We start from the raw sequence: 21,868 nt of genomic DNA, 5'->3' as shown, positions 1-21,868 counted from the left end.
ATAAATGGACAACACACAAATAACCTAATTTGGAGACTCCAGGGACACAGATGCTATATTGGGTTAACTCTCCTCTGTTCCTCATCAGGACATTTATAGGTCTAGAGACCTTCTCTTCTACTGAGAGTTAAATATGTAAGACATAGTGAATTAACAGGTGTCTATAGATTCTCCAGGTGAATGCAGAAAAGATAACTCCTTGCTGACCATTCCAATCAAACAGGGAAGATGTTCTTAATTACAAATAATACTGCAAATTTTAGAGGAAACAAAAAGGGGTTATTTGCACCCTGGTCAGTTTGCCTCAGCAATGTAGTGTCAGCCTTTGAACCAGGTTTGATTCCGGTCAATGGCACGTACCTTGGTTGCGGTTCAGTCCCAGCCCTGGTCAGGGTCGTGCAGGAGGTAAGCAATCTCTCTCTTTCTCTCTGTCTCTCTGTCTCTGTCTCTGTCTCTCTCTCTCTTCCTCTCCTTCCCACTCTGTCTGGAGGTAAATGAAAAAATATCCTTGGGTGAAGATTAAAAAGAAAGGGGGGTTATTTGCATGGGACAATTTATATAGGGTTTGGGAACTGGCATGTGAACTTAAATGATGAATGTCAAATAGAAGTACTAAATACAGAAGCAATGACTTTGAATTAAAAAAAGATGTTTATGAAAGATTAAGCAATTATAAGAAATGACAGCAATAAAGTATTATAAGAACATAGATATAACCCTAAATAAAAGTTTGGAACTGTTATCACTCCTTTGCAGAAAATACGGAATCTGTGTGGATATAATCAGAACATTGTGGTTAAATAGTGCACAATATTAAGTTACTTACTTTGTGAATTTGAAAACTAAAATAATACATTACTCTTCAGGAAGGACTTAATTTTTCATATCTGAACTAGACAAAGTTAACATTATTGTGAGAATTAAACATGGTAATTATGTATTTTTACATAGCACTGTGGAAGAACTTCTTAAATAATAGTTTAAAACTTCGTGCTTTTATGTGAGAGCTCAATCTGAGTCTATACCCAAGGTATATTTTCAAGTACTAATAGGACAAATTATTGTCAGAATTCCAGGAGAAGGTGGGCAGCACTGAGATGCCCTGAAACAAGATTTAAGTCCTTATTTAGAGAAACATGAAGGTTCAGAGGCAGGAAAGCCACACTCTAAGAAGTAGATTTACAGACTATGAACTTTATTTTGAAAATTATTTTCAAAATGTTGTGCATGCATAGCTTTTCCAAGAAATCCAAGACTCCAAAAATACCATTCTCTGTTCTGGGAAGAAAGCTTGCGTACAAAGAAAATAGGTATGACAGTTTAGGGACTATACAACACACACCTCCATGTGTACTTATTGTTTCTATGAGTACACATTCAACATGTATGCGCAACAGGCTACTTAGAAAGGAACGTTTCAAAGACATTTGGTTTATAAGTGGGCGACATCTGAAATTCACAGTGCCAGAGAGTATTTGTCCAATGTATACTCTAATTCAAAAGAGGAAATGTATTTGATTTTTTTCTGAAAGTAGATTTCTATTTTTTGTCATGAATTCCCCAAAGAAAGAGATTCCATGTATTAGTCCTCTCTGTAAATTTATTTTTCTAAAATTTAGAACAAATTTTTATTGTTTTATCTATGTTGATGTTAGAGCTGGTTTCCACTATTCCTATGTAATTATTTGATATTGTCAAAGGAATCCATATTGAGTTTGCCTTTGGTTTTTGTTTTCTTACACAATGTACCAATCAAATTTTCTTTCTATTACTTAACTGTTCCCTTGACTCTTTGAGTGCACCAATCCATTTGAAGTGACAGATTGAGAGCATCATAGCACTTTGAGCAAAATGTTACAGTAACTATTTTTCCTAACTGTTTAATCTTCTAATTCACCTAGTCATGGGGATTTGGCAAAAATATTTTTTAAATTTAGAAAATGCATAAAATGTACTTAAATGTAGTGATTTTTTTTTCCCTTCAAAGTTTGTTTTAACATTAGGAACTATATTCAAACTAGGGAAAAGAAACCCTTCAAGTATCCCTCTTGACAGAAAATATTAGACTAGATGGGGGAAAATAACCTTATGTGACAAAATATAATAGATATTATTTAAAAACCGGATACTTAATAAACTTTTATCTAAATACTGATCTTAAAAAATATAACAGCATCCCAAAGCAATAACGGAATAAATGCATTCAATTTCATTGCGAAAAGTTTCACAAACTTAAACTGCAGGAAATATATATATATATATATATATATATATATATATATATACATATATATATATATATATATATATATTTGGTCTAGATATTTGGAGCTAGAGAGAAATCGTTCTTTTCAAATCCAAAACAGTAATATCACCTTTTCCTCTTGACACTGCTTACTGTCTTTTTGAGCAATACCAATTATTGTTTTGTATAAATTTATTTTGGGTCTTCACTGGCTTCAAAAAGCACAAGTGCCTGAGAGTCAGTGATTTCTTAACATTGAAATTTAGAGAGAGGTGCCATCTTACAAATAAACTATGGGAGGAAAAGATTAGATAACAAATCTCAAAGCCCTATCTATCTATCTATCTATCTATCTATCTATCTATCTATCATCATCATCATCTATCATCTATCTAATCTATTACATATGTAATATATAATTATATTACTTATAGATAGTGTTTTTGTTGTCTTTTTTTATTTACACTAAGAAAATAAGAACAATTAATTATGAGAAAGCTAAATTTTATTCAGTGTAAATAAAACAGACTTTTATTCACTGTGTCAATCAACAAACATTTGTTGAGGACTCACAATGTATAAGGAACTGTTTGGAATTCTTTTGGAGAATGAAAAAAATAAAACCTACCAGAAAGAGGATTCCATCTAATTGTCCAGACAAAACATACATATCTGAAAACCATTAAACATTTTAAAACATAATAACATTTATTTTTTGACATATAGGGGAGAAGGTAAAGTGATATGTATTAAACTCTTGCCAGATAATTTACATATATTTAGTGTACACATGTCATATATAGCCTTGCAATGGAAATGGTATATAATGGTGTTTAAAATCACAGGCTTGTCCTGGCTCAGGGTTAGAGTGTCAGCCTCATGGGTTTGATTCCTGGTCAAGAGCACATATCTGGGTTGCAGGTTCGATCCTCGGTCCCGGCCAGGGTCATGCAGGAAGCAACCAATCAATGTCAGTCTCACATTGATGTATCTCTCTCTCCCTCCCTCCCTTCTACTCTATCTTAAAAAATCAATAGAAAAATGTCCTTGGGTGAGGATTAACAACAACAGCAACAACAAAAAGCATAGGTTCTGAGTTAAAATGTCTATGTTCAAATCTCAGCTCTTTTATTTACAAACCAGGTGACCTTGGAAAAATCTCTTTAAGCCTGTTACCTTGCCAGAAAGATAAGGATAATATCTCTCTCAGAGAGTAGTTTTGTGTTTTACATAAAACAAATGGCAATAGAACAGTGCCTAGCACAGAGACTGTGCTCAATAAATGCTGGTTATTTTTATTAGAGTTGACAGTGGAACTTCAGCTTGTCAGAGAGAGAGGACTAAACCACGATCAGTCAGACCCCCAAAGTTTGTCTCCCTGAAAACAAGCTCCCTAGAAACATAATTGAACATGTGTCCTACAAGAGGACTGTAGCTGTAGCTACTACCTGGCAGCACCCCTTGATCACTGAGAAAACTTGTCCTTACAATATGATTTAAACTGAAAAGTAAACACCATGTTTATGAGGAAACACATGCAAATAATTTGTAAAATTAAAGCCCAAAAATTCTGTAATAGGTTGTATTTTTTTTTTTAGAAGACAGTGGAATAATCTGTGTATCTTTTTGCACAGTTTAGAATAGCAGTGCACAGACTGATTGGCATTGTAAGAGTCTGGGGACAGGAGACCAGTTAGGAGTCTATTACCAAGTGCTGACAAATGATGATGGGGCAGAACAAGGCTAGTTGTGAAGTGATAGGAGGATTTAGACTCGGAACATTGTACATTCAGAGGTGGTGAGTAATTGGGTATAGAGATTTAAGGGTAAAGATGGGTTAGAGCAACTCTGGGAATTTTTTAATATGGTTGGATACGAAGTGATGCCATGAACTTCTAAAGAAGACATGGCAGGTTAGGGGAGAAATTAATAATTTCCATTTTGGATGTATTGAAATGGCCTGCTAAGAGCCTATCCACAAGGATATTTTCAGTAGTCATTTGCAAATGCATTGTTCAAGTTTGTTATCAATGTAGGAGCTATATAAAAACACAAAAATCAAAATCTTGAGTGTATAAACGGTCACATAGCAAGAGAAAAGTTATAACTGAGACATGGATAGACCCTTAGGAAATATTGATAAGAAAGAAGGTGAAAAAATTAATTAAGGTAAGTGGAGAACCAGGAGCATGGGGTGTTTTGAAAGCCAAGGGAGACAATTTTCAAAACAGAGGATGAGCCAAGAGCATGCAGTGAAGGAAGGATGACGGCTGAGAAAGGCTTTGTTCTATTCAGTGTCCTCCAAGAGGGCAGGTTCAGTGGAACGTGGGGATCGAGGCAGAATCAGATCGAAGAGAGTTAAGGGGAGAGTTCATAGTCGGGAGGGGATGGCAGCTAGTTTAACTGATTCTTTCAAGTTTGACAAAAGAAGGAAAGAACTAGCATAAGCAGAGAGTGAGATATCATTTTGGTTTTACACTCAGAAGAAGAAGACAATAAAAACAGTGATATGTGAGGTTTTGGACAAAAAGAGAATATTGATTGGCTAAGAGTCCAGTGGAAGCGTCATGGAATTAAAAACAAAAACATAGATATAAAGAGCATTTTGGTAGTTGCCAGAGGGTAGGTGTGGTGAGGAAATTGGTGAAAAAGTTAAAGGGATCAAGAAGTACAGATTGGCAGTTACAAAATAGTCACAGGGATGTAAAGCACAGTACAGGGAATATAGTCAATAATATTGTAATATCTATGTGTGGTGTCAGATGGGAACTAGATTTACCAGGGTGATCACTTCATAGGTTATATAAATGTATAATGACTCACTGGGTTGTACACCTGAAACCAATGTAACATTGTATGTCAACTATAATTGAAAAATAAATAATTATTAAAAAATAAATCAAGAGTAGAAATGTTAGTCTTGGAAAAGAAGGACCCAGCCTCCTGGGTGATAATGCAAGGGAAGAAGAGACACATGAAGACAGAAATTTCAAATCATGTAGACGACTTCCTCATTTCAGAAATGAGGAAGCTGAGGCTCCGAGCATGTAACTGGTGATGATTAGTCAGTGAGGAGGTGGGAGGTGAAGGTGGGTGGCCCAAGTCCCAGTGCCTTTCCTACTCTACAGTCTCATTGCCTCACAGACCGTATGTGAGTGGGGCATGCTGGCAAAATTCACATTCAAAGTGCTCTCCTCCTAATCCTTGTCCACTGCTACACTGATATATTCTTCCAGTTATCACCCAATCTCTTCCATTACTAACAATATTGTTAATAGACACCATCCTATAATTAACCAAATTCTTCCTACTCTGGTTATTTAAAGACCTGCCAGTTCTGCCAAATTCTTTTTTTACTTGGGTGGATGCTATATCATTGGAAAGTCTGTGCAGTTCCTCCTACATTGCCGTTCCCATCTCCTCTTATCGTAAACAATATTCACATTTCTATAAACTGTCTACTTTATGCATGCACAACCACCACCCCTGATGATGACAAGCTTGTAGTTTTCATTCTTATTCTTCTTTTAGCCCACAAGGGGCACAAGTAGGAGATCAAAACACATTAGTTGTAGATGAACTGTACCAAGGCATAAATAAAGTGCTCACTGCTCTTGGGAATCATCTAAATAACTGAATCAATTTTGATATTAAAATAAAGTTATTAAGGAAAATCTTGTTAGGGACAACTACTTTTTTCACAAGAGTAGCTTTGATTCATCAATATTATTTAACTAATATAGTAGCTATTAGTTAAATGCAAAAAACAAATCTGCCAGATTAAGAATGGAAGATTATCACAAGAAAAATCATATAGCTTGCTGATTATCAAAGTATACTATTAAGTTCGTGGGCATCAGTTGTGAAATATGTGGGTATACAAAGCAACTTGGAAGGAATTTGTATCAATTATTCATACAGTCACTGTTACTAATTATGTGTTAAATAATAACTATTATAGGCCCACAGACCAACAAATGGTAAAAGAAATGAGTTTATAGGTGCTCGAAATTCAAAACCCACATCCCTAATGTCTCTTCTTGGCTAACTACAGAGGGAAACAGTAAACCAGTTATCTAGCAATAACTACCTTCCAAAGTTACCATCATTTTCCCCTGTAGAAACAAGTGGTGTATAGTTCTCAGAAAGAATTTCTCTGTCCAACACTATAGAAGAAATGTGGATATTGCAGAGTTTGAACTCCAACTTTGGTTCAGATTTCAATCTTGCCATATATTAGCTTAACTTCTGTGAACATGAGTTTTTTTCCAACTGTGAAATGAGGGATAACTCTAATTTAGAACATTATTGTGAGGGTTAAATAGCATAACATGTATTTGGCTCTCAGCAAAGGACCTGACACGTAGGAAATTGTCAGTAACACTACTGTTGCGGCTGCTTCTACTTTTGTTATTGCTGTTAGAAATCTAAACCTGGCTTGTAAATAATAAGTACTTAATATTTTAAAAGAAGCCTCTAGAAGTACACAAATACAAACCTGAAAAATGGCTTTGAGTCAGAAATAATCAAAACAGTCACAAATAAAAAAAGACCATGATCAGTTTGGACACTAGCTTATAGTGATCTTAATGGCCCAAATCTGTTTCAAGGCTGTAAATTTCCATAGCTACATTCATTCTCTTGAGACCATTTCTGTGTATTTTATTAGACTTATTCATCATTTTGTAGCTGGGCATACGATCTATAATGACAGCATTGTCTTCCTAAGTTTCACATTGACAGGCATATATGCTTTAGGTCAAAACATGTCTCTGTTATGGAGTAATCATTTCTATAATGTCTAAAATGTCCTTAAAACATCAAGTTTGTACTCTAGCCTCTGGATACTTTTCAATAAATGTGGAATTTTTTATTTTCACCTTGGAGTTTCAGTTGAGGACATTATGCTTTAATGAAGAGAGGTTGTGTTTTAAACACTCCTCCTGGGTTAAAAATCCAGCTTCTCTGTGCAGTCCATGACCTTGAGCAATTAACTTAACCTTCTGAGACTCAGAAGTGTCTTCTCGTGTAAAATGGAAATACAGTGTTTTTCTCACAGGATTTTTGTTAAGTCATCTCATTCCATTTATTACTCATTCCTACACCTCTGCCTGACCTCTAAAACTTAGAGGTGCATTCCCGGATCCGTTATTCCATTTACTCCCCAAGTGATTATACCCATTTCCATGGTTTATGAAACCACCTATATGTTTGGCAACTACTAATTTTATAATGTGCTTTCTCAACTCAGTTCCAGACTCATTTATCAACTGCCGATCTCCTATCTGACATGGCTACTTGGAAAATTAAGGGATGTTTCGAGTTAACATGCCCACAGCAACATTTCTGATCCACCACTCCCTTACCCTTTTACCAACCCATTCTCCCCTTAGACTTCATTTCAATAAATGGAACCTTTTCTCCATTTCCTACATTTTATCTCAAATATATTGAAATCTGTTGCCTTCTGTCCATCTGCTCTGCTATCAATGTAAATTAAGCTAAAATCAACTCGACTCCCACTCTCCCCTATTCCTGTGCTAACTTCCACGGTCTGCTAATAGATTACCCTATGTATTTGTATTCGATTGCTATGTTACAAATTACTATCAGTTTAGTGACTTAAAACAGCACAAATTGAATATCTCATAATTTCTGTGGAGCAGGGTAGGAGTCTAGGCACAATTTAGCTGGGTTCTTTGTCCAAGATCTCACCAGCCTAAAAGGTGAGCCTCAGAAGACTATTCCAAGGTTATTCATGTTGTTGACAGAATTTGGTTCCCTGTGGTTGAGTTACTGAGGTGCCCAATTTTTTCCTGACTGTTGGCATGGACTCAATCTTGGCAACTTCCAGCTACCCCCAGATCCTTGCCACATGGCCCCTTCCTTTGACAACATGGACTCTTACTTCATTAGGCCAGAAGGAAAATCTCTTTTAAGGGCTCACCTGATTAAGCCAGCCCCAACCAAGATAGCCTTCCTATTGATTAACTCAGAGTCAATTGATGAGGGCTTTTATTATCTCTGCAAAACCCTTCACTTTTGCCATAAAAGAACCTAATTACAGGAATGAAATCTCATCATATTCACAAATTCTATACACACAGAGAGGGAGAGGATTATACAAGGTATGTATATCAGGGGCAGGAATCTTGGGATTTATCTTGGAACTCTGTCTACTGCACCTTGGCTTCCACTCTTGTTCCCTTCAATATATTTGAGAATTCACCTAGCCAACATGTTTTATGTAAATTATATATTTACATAGACTTTACATTAGATAATGTCACTAATTTACTTACTATGTTCCAACTGCTCCTAATTCTATTTCTACTAAAATTCAGATTCCTTCTGATGGCCTGCAAAGTTATATATGATCTAATCCCTATTGGCTACTTCTTGGACTGAATTTCATAACGTTGTAATTTTAGCTCACTACTCACAGCTATACTGGTCTTCTGTCTAACCCTCAAACATTCCAAATTTATTCCTACCTCAGGGCCTTTGTACTTGCTATTTCCTGTCTGTAATGCTGTTTCCCAGTTATTTACATAACTGGATCCTTCTTGCCATTTAGATATTATTCCAAATATCACCTTCCTTGACCACATTCTGTACTATTTCTCCCTTCCTTAATAATTTTATTACAGTATTTTGTGTTATTTTCTAATTCATTATATGCTTACCTGTTAATTGCCTGTGTTCCTCATTTAAATATAAACTTTAAGAGAGCCTGAACCATGTGCATCTAATTCACCACTATATCCCCAATAGTTAGGAGAGTACCTGGCACATGGTAGAAACCCAAAAACACAGTGTCAGGTGAAAGAAAAGGACCCTGTCAGAATTAAATGTACATAGTTCATGATGGAAAAAAATCTATATTTGCTCTAGGCAGATACTTGCAATCACTTCACTTTTGGGGTATGAGGAAGTGGGAAGAGACACCACAGTGAAACTAATTTGTTAAGAGTATGTCGTTCATTCCATTCTCATCCAAAATATTCACTCTCGGTAGAAGTGTAAGGGTTGTGCTAATGGAGGTCACCGTTCTGTTTACTTCCTTACTATTGAAGGGAAAAACAAAAACAAAGCAGAGTTTAGCTTTTTCAGGCTTTCATTTTTCTAAATGAACTATTCTTCCATGCAAAAATCCTGAAGAGCCCCTTTTCAGCCAAACAAACCTTACAGGATTCTCTGCAGTATATATGAGGAACAATGCAGCCTGGTGTCAAAGTATTAGCCACAGATAGTGGAAATGAAACTGGATTTGGGGTATTGTTTTGATCCTAACACAAGTAGCATTTCCAAATGTCTTTAGGCTAAACAGAATAACATAGACCATCAACCAATAATCCAAGTATAATAAATTAATGGTAAATAAGCTTAATCCTTTTCCTACTTATTTTATCTTCCAACTAAAAACAACATATTATTTTTTAAGCAAGCAATTCTCAATAGTGTCTCATAGATATGATAAAGCATCTTTCCATTATTCGATTCATTGTATTCTCCAGCATTTCTTATTTATCATTAGTCACTTTTTAATGCATACATATGTAAACTAATCTTTAGATCCCTTCAAGGTAGATTAAAATCATCCTGAAATTGCTAATAATATCTCTAGGATCTAGGGATCAGCAAGTATTTATAAGATCAAAGAAATTGTAGAAATCATTAGAATCCTAGAGTTTTTAAAAGTTACCTTTTTAAATAAAAGTCTGCATTACTTAGGGACCATTCTAGAATAAAACAGAGAATTCTCTAAAATACATAAATTTGGCTTATGTTGATGCATTTGGCATGAAACATTTTGTTCATTTACATGATCTTTTTTTAATATAACAAAATACAGATGTGATTTAAATAAAATAAGAATTGAAACATCTATTATTTTTATAAAATTTTTTATATTTTTTTATTTCAAAAACAATACAAATAGGTTAATTATTTCTGTAGATTTTTTTGTATTTTCTAGATTTCCAACACTGTCTTTGTGTTCCTGCTTCAAGAAAAAAAAAAAGACAACTGTTCCACAAACTTTCTGTTTTTCCCCCCACAGGCATGAAATTGATAACTACATTTATTTGGGATTTAGATTATATTTTGAAATAATGAGTGTAAGGTTACCAAAGACACTGTACTTGTACCTGACCTTTTTTTTGTTGTTGTTACTATTGTTATTATGTGAGCTAAAAAGCTGAAAATAACTAGAAGAGATAAAGCAAAAGTTGATGTTTTCCACATAATTTTTCATTAACTTTTTTCTGGTCCAGATTTATTCCGTTTGACTGAGCCCCAAAGCACTGTCTAATTCTAGGAAGAAAGGACTGACATATGTCTGGTCTGGTGGTTGCAGTTGCTTTGGTGCAGAAGAAACAGAGGTAAACATCTATGAGAGACAATTTGGGCAGGATCAGAGTCCCTTCCTAGGTACCTGGGATGCCCACTACCAGGATGCAATTGTAACGGAAATTCTGTTCTGTTAAGTTCAATTCATCTGTTCCCAAGTCTGCTTATTTGTTTTTCCTCACTCATATATTCAAGATTTTAGTACTAACAAAAAAACACGCACACACCCATACCCATTACTTGTGCATTTAATGAGTAATGGGTACTAAGTTCTTTCAGATGGAGTCTTCCATTCTTAATGGTGAATACCCCCTACACCTTCCTTTGGCCGGTGGCACAGGAGAGAGGTGAATTGCCACTTCCCGCTGACCATCAGAAGCGATTCTACTTGAACTCCTCCTTGAACATTTTTCCATGTTTTCATACAGGCGCTACCCTAAATGTCGATGCATCAACTTTGGATCGTGGTTTTTGCTTTCCTTCCCAGCTGCTGTTATTATTCTATTCTTGTCCTGGATCTGGCTTCAGTGGCTTTTCCTAGGATTTGAGTAAGTAAACTGTTGAGTTCATTAGGTAAATGAAGGTGTCTGGGTTCTGAGTTCTCTGGTGGTCTTCTATTTCAAGAAGCTGAATTTCTGCATGTCTCTTGCCCACAAAACTGACACGTATGAACAAATATTGTAAGGATTGTCTAGAGTACCATGTAAACAACATTGGCTGTGGAAGAGAGTTGGTGGAAAACAACTCCATATTGGTTTCCTTTGAGTACTCAACCAAAAACATATTGACAGGCCAGAAAACCATAAGGAGTTCATTTTGATGACAATGAAATTTTAAGAAGTTTTGCCCTTCCCTTGGTTTAATGTGGAGGTTTCCTCAGGTTATTGAGTTACTGTACTTTAAACTGTAACCTGCAGGGCTTCCTGCTTTATCCTAGCACCAAAACCAATGTGTCCTTAAAAAAATAAAGATCTGAATGTGCTCTGTGCAAAGAACATTGGATTCAGAATCAGGAGACCAGGGACAAAGTTATGACTTCTCTAAGCCAGACAAGTGACCTTTGCAAGTCCTGATTCATTCTCATTCTCAGCATCATCAGTAACATCACTTCTAATGCTGTAATTCTAACACATACGAGTCCAAGTTGAACACATAGAAGCCAAGGTAAGAAACATCGATCAATCAAGAGCCATTAAATGTCAAATGTATGTAGTTAAGAAGTTTTGAAAACATTACCTAGTCTGGGACTGAACTTGGTGATTCATAAGGACCAATGATACATGACTCGAATGATAGCCAGTATTTAAAATTATGAAGGGCTCAACATTAAAATTGAAAATATAGCATTATATATTTAAGACATAAAACCATACTCCAAAAAAGGAAGGAGAAAAGTCTGTATGCCAAATCTTGAGGATTTTTTCCTGAAAAATAAAGAAATTCAAGTTCATTTGTATAGGATTTTATTTGAATAATTTCAAGGACTAATGAATAAAACAGCATGTTACCCACCACACAGGTGAAACAGAGACATCAGCTATTTGTACTTCCCTTGAAAAGCAAAATGCGGCGATCAGGTGCTATTCCATGCCTGCACCCAAATTTTCTAAGTCCAGTCATATAAGGACTGTTTTTCCCCTTCCCACTCCTCCTCCTGTTTTTTTTCTTCAGAACGGCTGCAATTTTATTAGTAGTGGAGAGATGGTACTGGTGATTTTAAAAAATCTTTCTGTCCAGATTGTGGGAGCAGCGTGTGGCAGTGCCCCTGCTGAAGCAAATGTGTGGAATGTCACTGACTTCAGCAGGTGGGCATCAGTGGTGAGAGGCCAGGTGCATACTAAGTGCCCCTTCCTGAAAATCCAAGCCTTCGGGTGTGTATTCAGTTGTACAGGTAGCGATCCAGGCTGCAGGGACAGGAAACTCAAGCCAATGAAGAAGGCTTCTGCTCACAGACCCACAGCTCTTTCCTTCTTTTTTGCTACATGTAAATGGCTTTATAAAATATGTCTGCAACCAGTGTCATTATTTGGAAATGGCCTCCCCATTTAAAAAGGAGAAATCAAAAAGATAAAGGGAAGATGTATTTAAATGTGTTCTCCATGAGGAAAAAAAAATCTTGTGAAGGGCATACATTAGGCAAAGTCCATAAATCACAACCAGTGACATGTTGAAACAGTCCCCTTGCTGTCCACTGTTGGTTAGATACTGCACAGCTTCGTGCTCCAGCTCATTTCTCAGTGTCTTTTTCAGTCTATCTGGGTGTTCACCTCCAGAGGTTTTATATTGACAAACAGGAATGACCAGCCACTCTCCTGGTAGGTCACCATACATTCTGATTAGTGTGTTGGCTGTTAACACAGTTAACTCTCACATAATAAATGATCAACATACTGGGGACAAAGAAGCTCATCTATCTGTGCCACCAAACTTATTTAAATGGAGAGGTTGATGCATTGTCATATGCTTTATCAGTTCCTTTGTGAAGTCATTAACCTTCATTTATAGCAAAGCCAATTTCATTTCTGATTTAACTATTCATGGTCCCCAACCAAAGTGACAAAATACAAATGCAGTCTGTAGTGTGGGAAACAGTTTCTAAGGAGACTCGTTTCTTTCTTTAATTCTATTATCTATTCTATAGTTGTTTCTGAGGAGGTCCATGGATGTTTCTTATAATAATATTTATATTGTGACAAGGGGTAAAATTTTGACACTATAACTAATCAGTAATTTATGATCTTAAATACATCTACATTCATCTAATTGTGTTCATGGTTGGAGTATGTGCAGTAGAGTGATTATGAATACGTAGGATGGATGACTTAAGAATTGAGGAAAGTCATCTTTTTGTAAAACAGTAATAGTCCAAACAAGTTCAAATAACAGTGTCAAAGGAAAATAAATAAATAAGCAAATGTCTTTATATGATAGCTACCTTCATGCCACCCCAGTCTTCCTATTTACTCCATTATAAACATCAATGTTTACTCCAGCAATTTTACAGAAGAAATACTCCTGCTTTTATTCTTTTTAAAAACTGCTCTATTGAGGTATGATAGAAAGAGCTGTAGTTACTTAATGTATACAAAACTTGATGTGTTTGTAGGTAATTATAAACCATGAAACCATCATTAATATTGATGCCATAAACTTATTCATCACTTCCAAAATATTCCTCCTATGTCCTTTTCTTTTTTCCTTTGTGGTAAAAGCACTTAGCATAAGATGTACCCTTTTAGCAAAATTTTAAGTATACAATACAGTATTGTTAATCATAGATCCTATTCCAGAACTTACTTATTCTGCATAACTAAAATTTTGTACCCTGTGACTGACATCCCATATTCCCTGTCCCTAGCCCCTGGCAACCACTATTTTTACTCTATGCTTCTATGAGTTTGACCATTTTAGATTCCACATATAAGTGAGATCACACAGTATTTGTTTTTCTAAGTCTGGCTTATTTCATTTTTAGCATAATGTCCTCCATGTCCATCCATGTTGTAGCATGTTTCAGTACTTTATTCCCTTTTATGGCTAAATAACATTCCATTGTAAGTATATACCACCTTTTCTTTATCCATGTGTCTGTTGATGGACATTTAAGTTGTTTCTATGCCTTGACTATTGTGAATAATGCTGCAGTGAACATGTGCATGCCGATCTCTTTGAGATCCAGAATTCAATTCTGTTAGTTATATATTCAGAAGTGCTTTTTACACCTACATATAATGTAATCTAGCTGAGCGGCTCATAGACATAGACAATCCATAACAATCTAGGCATTTTCCCATTTGTTTCTTCGTCTTTTTTTTTTTTTTTTAATCTAGATGTAGAGCCATATGTCACACAAAAACTGTTCAAAGTTGTGAAGACCCTGGACTTCAGGACACAAATATTAGTTACCAGGGGAAAAGGTCACTAAAATAAGCAGCTAAAAAGAACAGAAAGTGGTAGTTACTATTGGAAATAAGTTGAAAATTTATCTAATGGAGGCTGTTAGGACATAAGAGATGAAAAATCTTGAATAAAAGATGGAATACAGTTGGTTTTAGTTCTGAGAACAGATCCAGTTTGAACTGTGCTCGTGATCAGTGTATAGGACTTCCCTGCCCCAGTGTATAACTTGAGCTTAGCATAGTTTGTTAAAATTGATGGGTGTGACAACCAACTGTCTCATAAATCTGACAAAGGTGAGGTTGAGTTGATGAACCCAGTATTTACTGTGTACGCCAGTGTTTAGAGATATTTGGCCAAAGAAAACATTTATGACACAGATCCTGCCCTCAAATAGTTTATCTAATCAGTGAGATAAAAGCCACTCATATGCAACTTTTAACAATCAAGAAATATAAAAATATATAACAGTAAGGTACATATTAAAGTATTAAATTGGAGATGAGTGGAACATGGCAAAATTTTAATGGTGCAAAAGGACTTGGAAAAGTAAGAGATGAATGGAAGATGGCATGGAAAATATGGAATAAAAATTAAGCAGTGAAAATTATTAAGTCAGGCAAAACCAGAAAAGAGGGGAGAGGATATTTAAAGAAGGAGATGGAGGTATAGGCTAAAAACTCAGATTTCTATTATTAGCAGGGAGATTTGTATTTTATGAAATTTTCACGTAAGTATTGTCTAGAAAGAGAGAATCCTTTGCTTAACTGCCTTAATTGCTTTTTTTCAGTTTTAAGGAGATGTTTAAATGTGGAAAGACCAAGACAGATGAACAAAAGGCTTATGCTGATGTGATTAAACAAGAATACAAAAAACTTGGGCCAATAAGGTAAGATGGATGCACGTGCGTGTGCACACACACACACACACACACACACCCTGCTTATACTGCAAGTTTTATTAAAAACAAAAAGTACAGCCCTGACCAATTTGGCTCAGTAGTTAGAGCATCAGCCTGCAGACCCAGGGATCATGGGTTTGATCTCAGTGAAGGGCACATATCTTGGTTGCAGGTTCAATCCCCAGTCCCAGTTGCACCAATCCATGTGTCTCTCTCACATCATGTTTCTCTCTCTCTCTCTCTCTCTCTCTCTCTCTTTCTCCTTGCCACTTTATCTAAAAATCAATGAAAAAATATCCTCAGGTGGATAAAAAAAAAACACAAAAAACCAGTAATTGTCTGCAATGTATTTATAACACTTGATAAGGACCCCAAGTGTGCTAACCTTTGTGAAAGTAAGTGCTAACCTCAACATGACAAAATACATACTTTCTCTAAATAAAATGTACTGGGTAGAATGACAAGAAGCTGAAAGGCCCACCAAAGAATACAGTCCTTTCTAATTGCACTGATTCTCTCAAATTATTGACACATCCAGTTTTTAATGTTTAGTGTTCTGGTAAGATTACTCCTGACATTAGCTCAGGTAGTTTCTACAAATATCCAGCCTGAGAAAATACATGAAAGGATTGAATTTTTTTTTTTTTTTACAGGTATCAGGAAATTATCACCTTGGTCCTCTTTTTTATAATGGCCCTGCTGTGGTTTAGCCGAGAGCCTGGGTTTGTTACCGGTTGGTCTGAACTTTTTTCCAAGTAAGTGTTTTATGTTGTGTTCATCAACACTTCCTCTTTTATACTGTGCTTTTCTCCTAAGTGATTCCTATAACTCTGAAAGATTGTATGAGATTTTATTCTTTCTTTCCATTGAAAATAATTTTTAATTCTAATCCTTTCAGGAAAAAAAATGATAAGGAATGAAATCTAAGGTAAAGCCTCAGACAAGAGAACCAAATTACCATATAACTAAAGTCCAGTCTTTTTAAGACAAGGCTATTTTCATCCTTGCAAAATTAGAAATATAATCTGCAAGAAATCCATATTCTGTGGTAATTCGGAGTGTAAATTTTGGAGCCACACCACTTGAGTTCTATCCCTGCCTCTTCCACTTACTTTGGACAGGTCTCACCTCTGAATTTCTTTATCTGTAAAACGGCACTAATGATAGCACTTAGAAGAGGGCTGCCCTTCTCTCTATATGAAGTTCAATATACATGTTTATTATGTAAAATGTCACTCAGTGATTCTTAATAACTTGAATATGAATTCATGTTCTGTGAATTTTGCCAACTTAATTTTTTTTTTTTTACTTCTATGGGGGATTATTTATTTGGTTCAATATCTTGTCTTTTTCTCTATTTATATCCATTAAACACTAGTTCACCATAAATCCACGTCTGTCCCTATTTTGTAGATAAGGAATTTATGGTTAAGTAATAAGTCTGATTTTACAAACTAATGTTAGAAGCTAGGTCAGAGTTAATTTTATCTCTCATGTCTTATATACCAGCAGTCATTGCTGAATCATGTGAAATGAGGGGGAAGATTGTAGCATAATTTTCTAAATTAAGGGCCATCCTACATGTCACTATAAATACTTTGGTTTCGGAATTTGTGTTCCCAATCTATCTTCCACTGAATTAATCTGGTTTCTAAATTCAGCAGGTCTCTGATTTGGACTTCCTATCTCACATGCCCCAGCAAGAATCCATGTATTTGAGGACAGAAACCGAAATTGAGTCAAATGTATTCTTCCCACACAGAATAAAGACATTTCTTTTTCTTGAATCTGAACCTTTTGGTTATAAAGGCACTGCCAGCACTTTTTAAAGGCAAATTCAGAGCCCAAATTCCTAGTGAGCACACAAGTGTAGCAATGCAACGTGGTAGCATGTTCCAAAGAATCTGCTTCAGCTTTATAAGTGTTTTGTTTCCTTGAAGACTAATCTTTTCATTGTGAGAGGTCTAAACAAAAGACAGCCTCCAATTATTCAATGCAAATGATTGTTTAAAGTTTGATGGTACTATGTAGTTTTGTAATAGGACCTAGACCAACATAAAAAAATAATTCTTCCACCTTTTTAAAATTCTTCTTCGCCCATTCTAGGTAAGGAGAGTCCTTTCTAAACACCAATGTGTAAAAACTATATGAAATAAAACAACAGCTAATAAAAACCAAGCAGAAATCCCAATAGTAAATTCAATATTATCAGTTTCTAATTTATCTTTCTTATAGGAGGGAAATGTACTTCAGGAGATGTTTTGTTTGTAACAGGAAAACAGAGAGTTTGCTATGGGCAGGTGTGCATGTCACCTAGAATTCTGAGAGAAAACAATAGAAAAAGGAACAAAGGTTTGAGATAGGAAGGGATTTGAAGATATAAATAAAATCAAATAAAATTTATATAATCTTAATATTTTATATTACTGAAAAACCTAAATTAGTTTATAAGAAACTAAAATTTAAAAGTAACAAAACAATAGTTTTAAAATTTTTTTGAAAATAAATTATTTCAGTGTTTATGGCTTGATTTTATTTTAAGTATATATTCTGTAGAATATATTTGTAATGTAGAGGTTTTAGGCATTTAGATGTTCCAAATGAGAATGATATATCAAGATTTATAGCTACCACCTAATGTTTTCATTCCATCTGTTTGAACTTGGACTGAATCCAATATGTCTTTTCATAAAAGCAAAATCAGATTACATGATGCCTGACCTAATTTGGCAAAACATCCAACTATAACTTACTACTAAAATAAAATAAATAAGGAACAATGAAATAATGAATATCAGTTAAGTTTGTTGAATAAATTACACCAAGGTAGCTTTCTTTACTTAACAATGAAATAAAGAAAATCTATATTTAGGGGGAAAAAAACTGCTTTATAAAATTGTATTGAATAATATAATACCCTTCCTTGATTACTTAGTTTGTTCAAGTAAATTACAGGAGTAGAGAGCTTCTACAGTATGTATGCATTGCTAAGTTACAAAGTGGCATAATAATCTTTAGTATGCAAGGATTTCTTCTCAGAATCTGAAGATTCACTAGTTAAATATTGCTGACTTTTAAGACCAAATTCTAATTATTTATGCCTGTTTCATTCATATTTAGTCTCCAGGTGCTTCTTAACTGATGAGGCTTCTGGGAACCTGTCTTGTTTGCTGGAATGGCCTCATGATCCTAAAACCCCATCTGTTCCTGAATCACTTTTAATTTGAACAGTGATCACTTATGAGCATCGCATAAGCCATTCTAATAATTAATATTCTTGATTAAGTTTCATATGGTGCAAAGCATTAAATGGGTTGATTTCATTTGTATGATATGGCTAGAGCTTATAATCACAGAAGCAGATGTTATAACTTAGAAAAACAAATCATTCACTTTTACAATTTACTGAAGAGTTTTCAAGGACTCTAGAAACATCCATGCCTTGCCACAATTCAATACCAGTATGTTGTAAATCAATTATACAAGGCTTTGCCTAGCCTATTAATTGTTTCAACATCAATTCTTTGCCAATATAATAAAAAGAAATAATTTAAAGAAAAAATTGTTTACCAGATCTGTAAGCTTTACCTAAAAGGGAAGTTTGCCATGTTGGCCTAGTAGGTCAGCATGTGTATACATGGTTTTGAAAAAAAAAGTATAGGGAAACAATGGAAACATGGTCTGAAAGTTTCAGTTCCACTAATTTATTAGTGCAAAATCATTTGGTGCAAAATCCATAGATTTTAGAGCAGATTATCCAGAGTAAATATTCTACATATACCATCCCTACTACTTATATTCTAATACCATAGTCAATTATTGTTTTGTTCCTACAAATTCTGGATGTCATTTTTTAATGTACACATTTGTCTTTTTTCAGGTATTCTGGTTTTGCTACAGACTCAACCGTTGCCTTACTTATAGGACTCCTATTCTTTCTTATCCCTGCTCAGAAACTGACAAAAACTACACCTACAGGAGAAATTGGTTGAGTATTATTTATAATTGTGAATGAATTTGACAGAAGAGCAAAAATACACAAGATTCCACTGGTTTCAGTTAGCATTTAGAAGAAAAGGATGGACATGTTGACACATGCCCTGTTTGTACCCTGCAACCCCTATTCAGGTACAAGATCCTTCTGTTACAAGAAGGGTCATCTTTGCAGAGGTAAGAAGTAGATTTCCTTATGCTGCATATTAGGACTCTGCTGAGTGTTGCTATTTGGTCCCTGATAAGCCCACATCCTCTATCATAATCAGAATTAATCTTACTATTGACAAACATAGGAACAAGTCATTACTTCACGGTGCGCCCTTAGTACTAAATGTTGAGGATCTACAAAGGTGAGGAGTCTCAAGGGAAAGAGCATGCAAATCAACCCTATACTAACCCATAACTTAGTGTCACAGATGAAAGAAAAGGTATTTAGAGGAAGCACTCATTGTCTTTATAACACATGGACAAAGATGTGTGCATGTTTATGTGAGTATAATCACCCCCCACCCGACCCCCACTCACACTTCTTATACATAGGATTCACCCATGCCTGTGCTTTATACTAACCAAGCATATTTTAGGAAAGCAGATTCCTATGTTGTCACTGTGGGGCAAATGGCTTAAATTGTCTGGAAATAGTCAGGTAGAATAGAGTTGTGGTTTTTTATTGTTGGTTTGTGTTTTCTTTCTTTCTTTTTTTTTTTTTTTTGCTGGGATGGAACTGGGATTCATCTTTTGGATTGGCCCACCTGGTTCCTTGAGTTAGAATCAATAAATGACTAATGAGTCCGATTTCTAGGCCATGACAAATGTAAACAGCATAGCATAGAAATAAATGCCTTTTGTTCTTCACTGAGACTAGAACATATCAAAGTGTGTTATGAGGAAATGTTGCCGTACAGGTCAGTGATTCCTATGAAACCCTGAGAACTCTGACCATTGCAGTCAAAGCCCCACGGCCTGGCAGGGACAAGTGTTGAGGAACCAGTATTTGACTGAACATCACCAGCTCCCACATCTGAGTCCCCCTTAGAGAGCCTTGCCCCATCTGTCATTCTTCTCATTCTTCAACAGTTTTTCTCCCTGACAAACTAATTCACAGATTTAAAAATAACAGATAAGACTTACTATGTTAAATTTTACATACATTTCAAAGATGTTTGCATTTTAACAGGATATATGGCCTTAATTCAAGTAAGCAAAATTTCAATCAACTGTGACGGGTAAGTTTGGTTTAGGTTTGGGGAAAGGAGATAAGAAGGAAGCTTATTAATAACCTTAGAATCTCACCATGTAGAAGGCTGCCTGTTACACATAAATATTAAATGGGAATAATGTGTTCATGGATGACCTTATTTCTCAACAAATCTATGGAGCTATCAGGAACTAAATATCAAGAGAAATCTTTAAGAATAATTGCTTTATGAACATTTTAGCGGTCCCATGAATGATACTTAAATTTAACCTGAATTTTTAATTATTTTAAACTAGAATCCTAATGAATCTAATGTGAGCCCCCTTATAAGTTGAAAAAATAATAAAATATTCAAATAAATACTAGTGAAAAATAATGCAACACTGATGCTATCACAACCATTAGACTTTTACAGACATTTTGCATAGCAAAGAAAAAATAGTCCGTACACTGTGTTACTCATAGTAGGCAAAGATGTTAGTGGAGTCGAATGAATGAATAGCATTATAAATAACAATATTATAATTTATCTAAATATATTGTATAATATAATCTAAAAGACGTTTCCAAGTTATCACCTTTTAAAGTAATAAAATGTTCCACCTAGGCCAGGTGAAAATTGCTCAAAGTTCAGATCAAATCCAATATCTAAACACAACACAGGAATATGAAAAACTTCTTTTGAGATAACCATTATGATAATGAACAAAAAATATTTTAAGCAATGTGTAACGATGGGGTTTTTGTTTTGCAGTTGCTTTTGATTACTCTCCGCTGATTACTTGGAAAGAATTCCAGTCAGTCATGCCCTGGGATATAGCCATTCTCGTTGGTGGAGGGTTTGCCTTGGCAGATGGCTGTGTGGTAATAATCTGTGTCTAAGATATTTAACTATTAACTAGGCTGTTCCAAAGGAGGACATAGGGACATTCGGGCTTTTGTTGTATTCAACTTCATCCATATTGAACGGGTTTCAATAGCCAGGCAGTAAATATATCACACAGATGAGGTGAGTTCAGAGTTCAAAACATTTTACAAGCTCCAAGCATAAAACATCATTTTTTATGATGCGCCAGTATGTCAAAAGAAACAAAGCAAAGAAGATTAGAATTCTTTATTTATGAAATAGTATTAGAAGACTAACTTAATAAAAGATAAAAACCATACATCCAGTGACTCTTAATGAAACATTTTCTGTTTATATTTTTACCTAAATTCATGATGGATTTGAGTAGCTCTCAGAGTTCTCTGAAATATATCACGGTCCTAATATTGTCAA

At 35.1% G+C, this 21,868-nt stretch overlaps 1 protein-coding gene across 1 annotated transcript in view; it reads left to right on the top strand.

Moving 5' to 3' along the window:
- Window positions 1-21,868, top strand: part of SLC13A1 (solute carrier family 13 member 1) — a 110,470-nt gene that overhangs the window by 78,753 nt on the left and 9,849 nt on the right. The window contains exons 8-12 of the mRNA XM_036247211.1: window positions 11,026-11,145; window positions 15,285-15,383; window positions 16,049-16,150; window positions 19,276-19,382; window positions 21,344-21,453. Coding sequence (XP_036103104.1) covers window positions 11,026-11,145; window positions 15,285-15,383; window positions 16,049-16,150; window positions 19,276-19,382; window positions 21,344-21,453 — 538 coding nt within the window. The remainder of the gene's footprint in view (window positions 1-11,025; window positions 11,146-15,284; window positions 15,384-16,048; window positions 16,151-19,275; window positions 19,383-21,343; window positions 21,454-21,868) is intronic.

The sequence above is a fragment of the Molossus molossus genome, unplaced genomic scaffold (genome assembly GCF_014108415.1).
Source record: "Molossus molossus isolate mMolMol1 unplaced genomic scaffold, mMolMol1.p scaffold_m16_p_7, whole genome shotgun sequence".
NCBI classification, from domain to species: Eukaryota; Metazoa; Chordata; class Mammalia; order Chiroptera; family Molossidae; genus Molossus; species Molossus molossus.
This window is presented reverse-complemented; position numbering and strand designations above follow the sequence as displayed.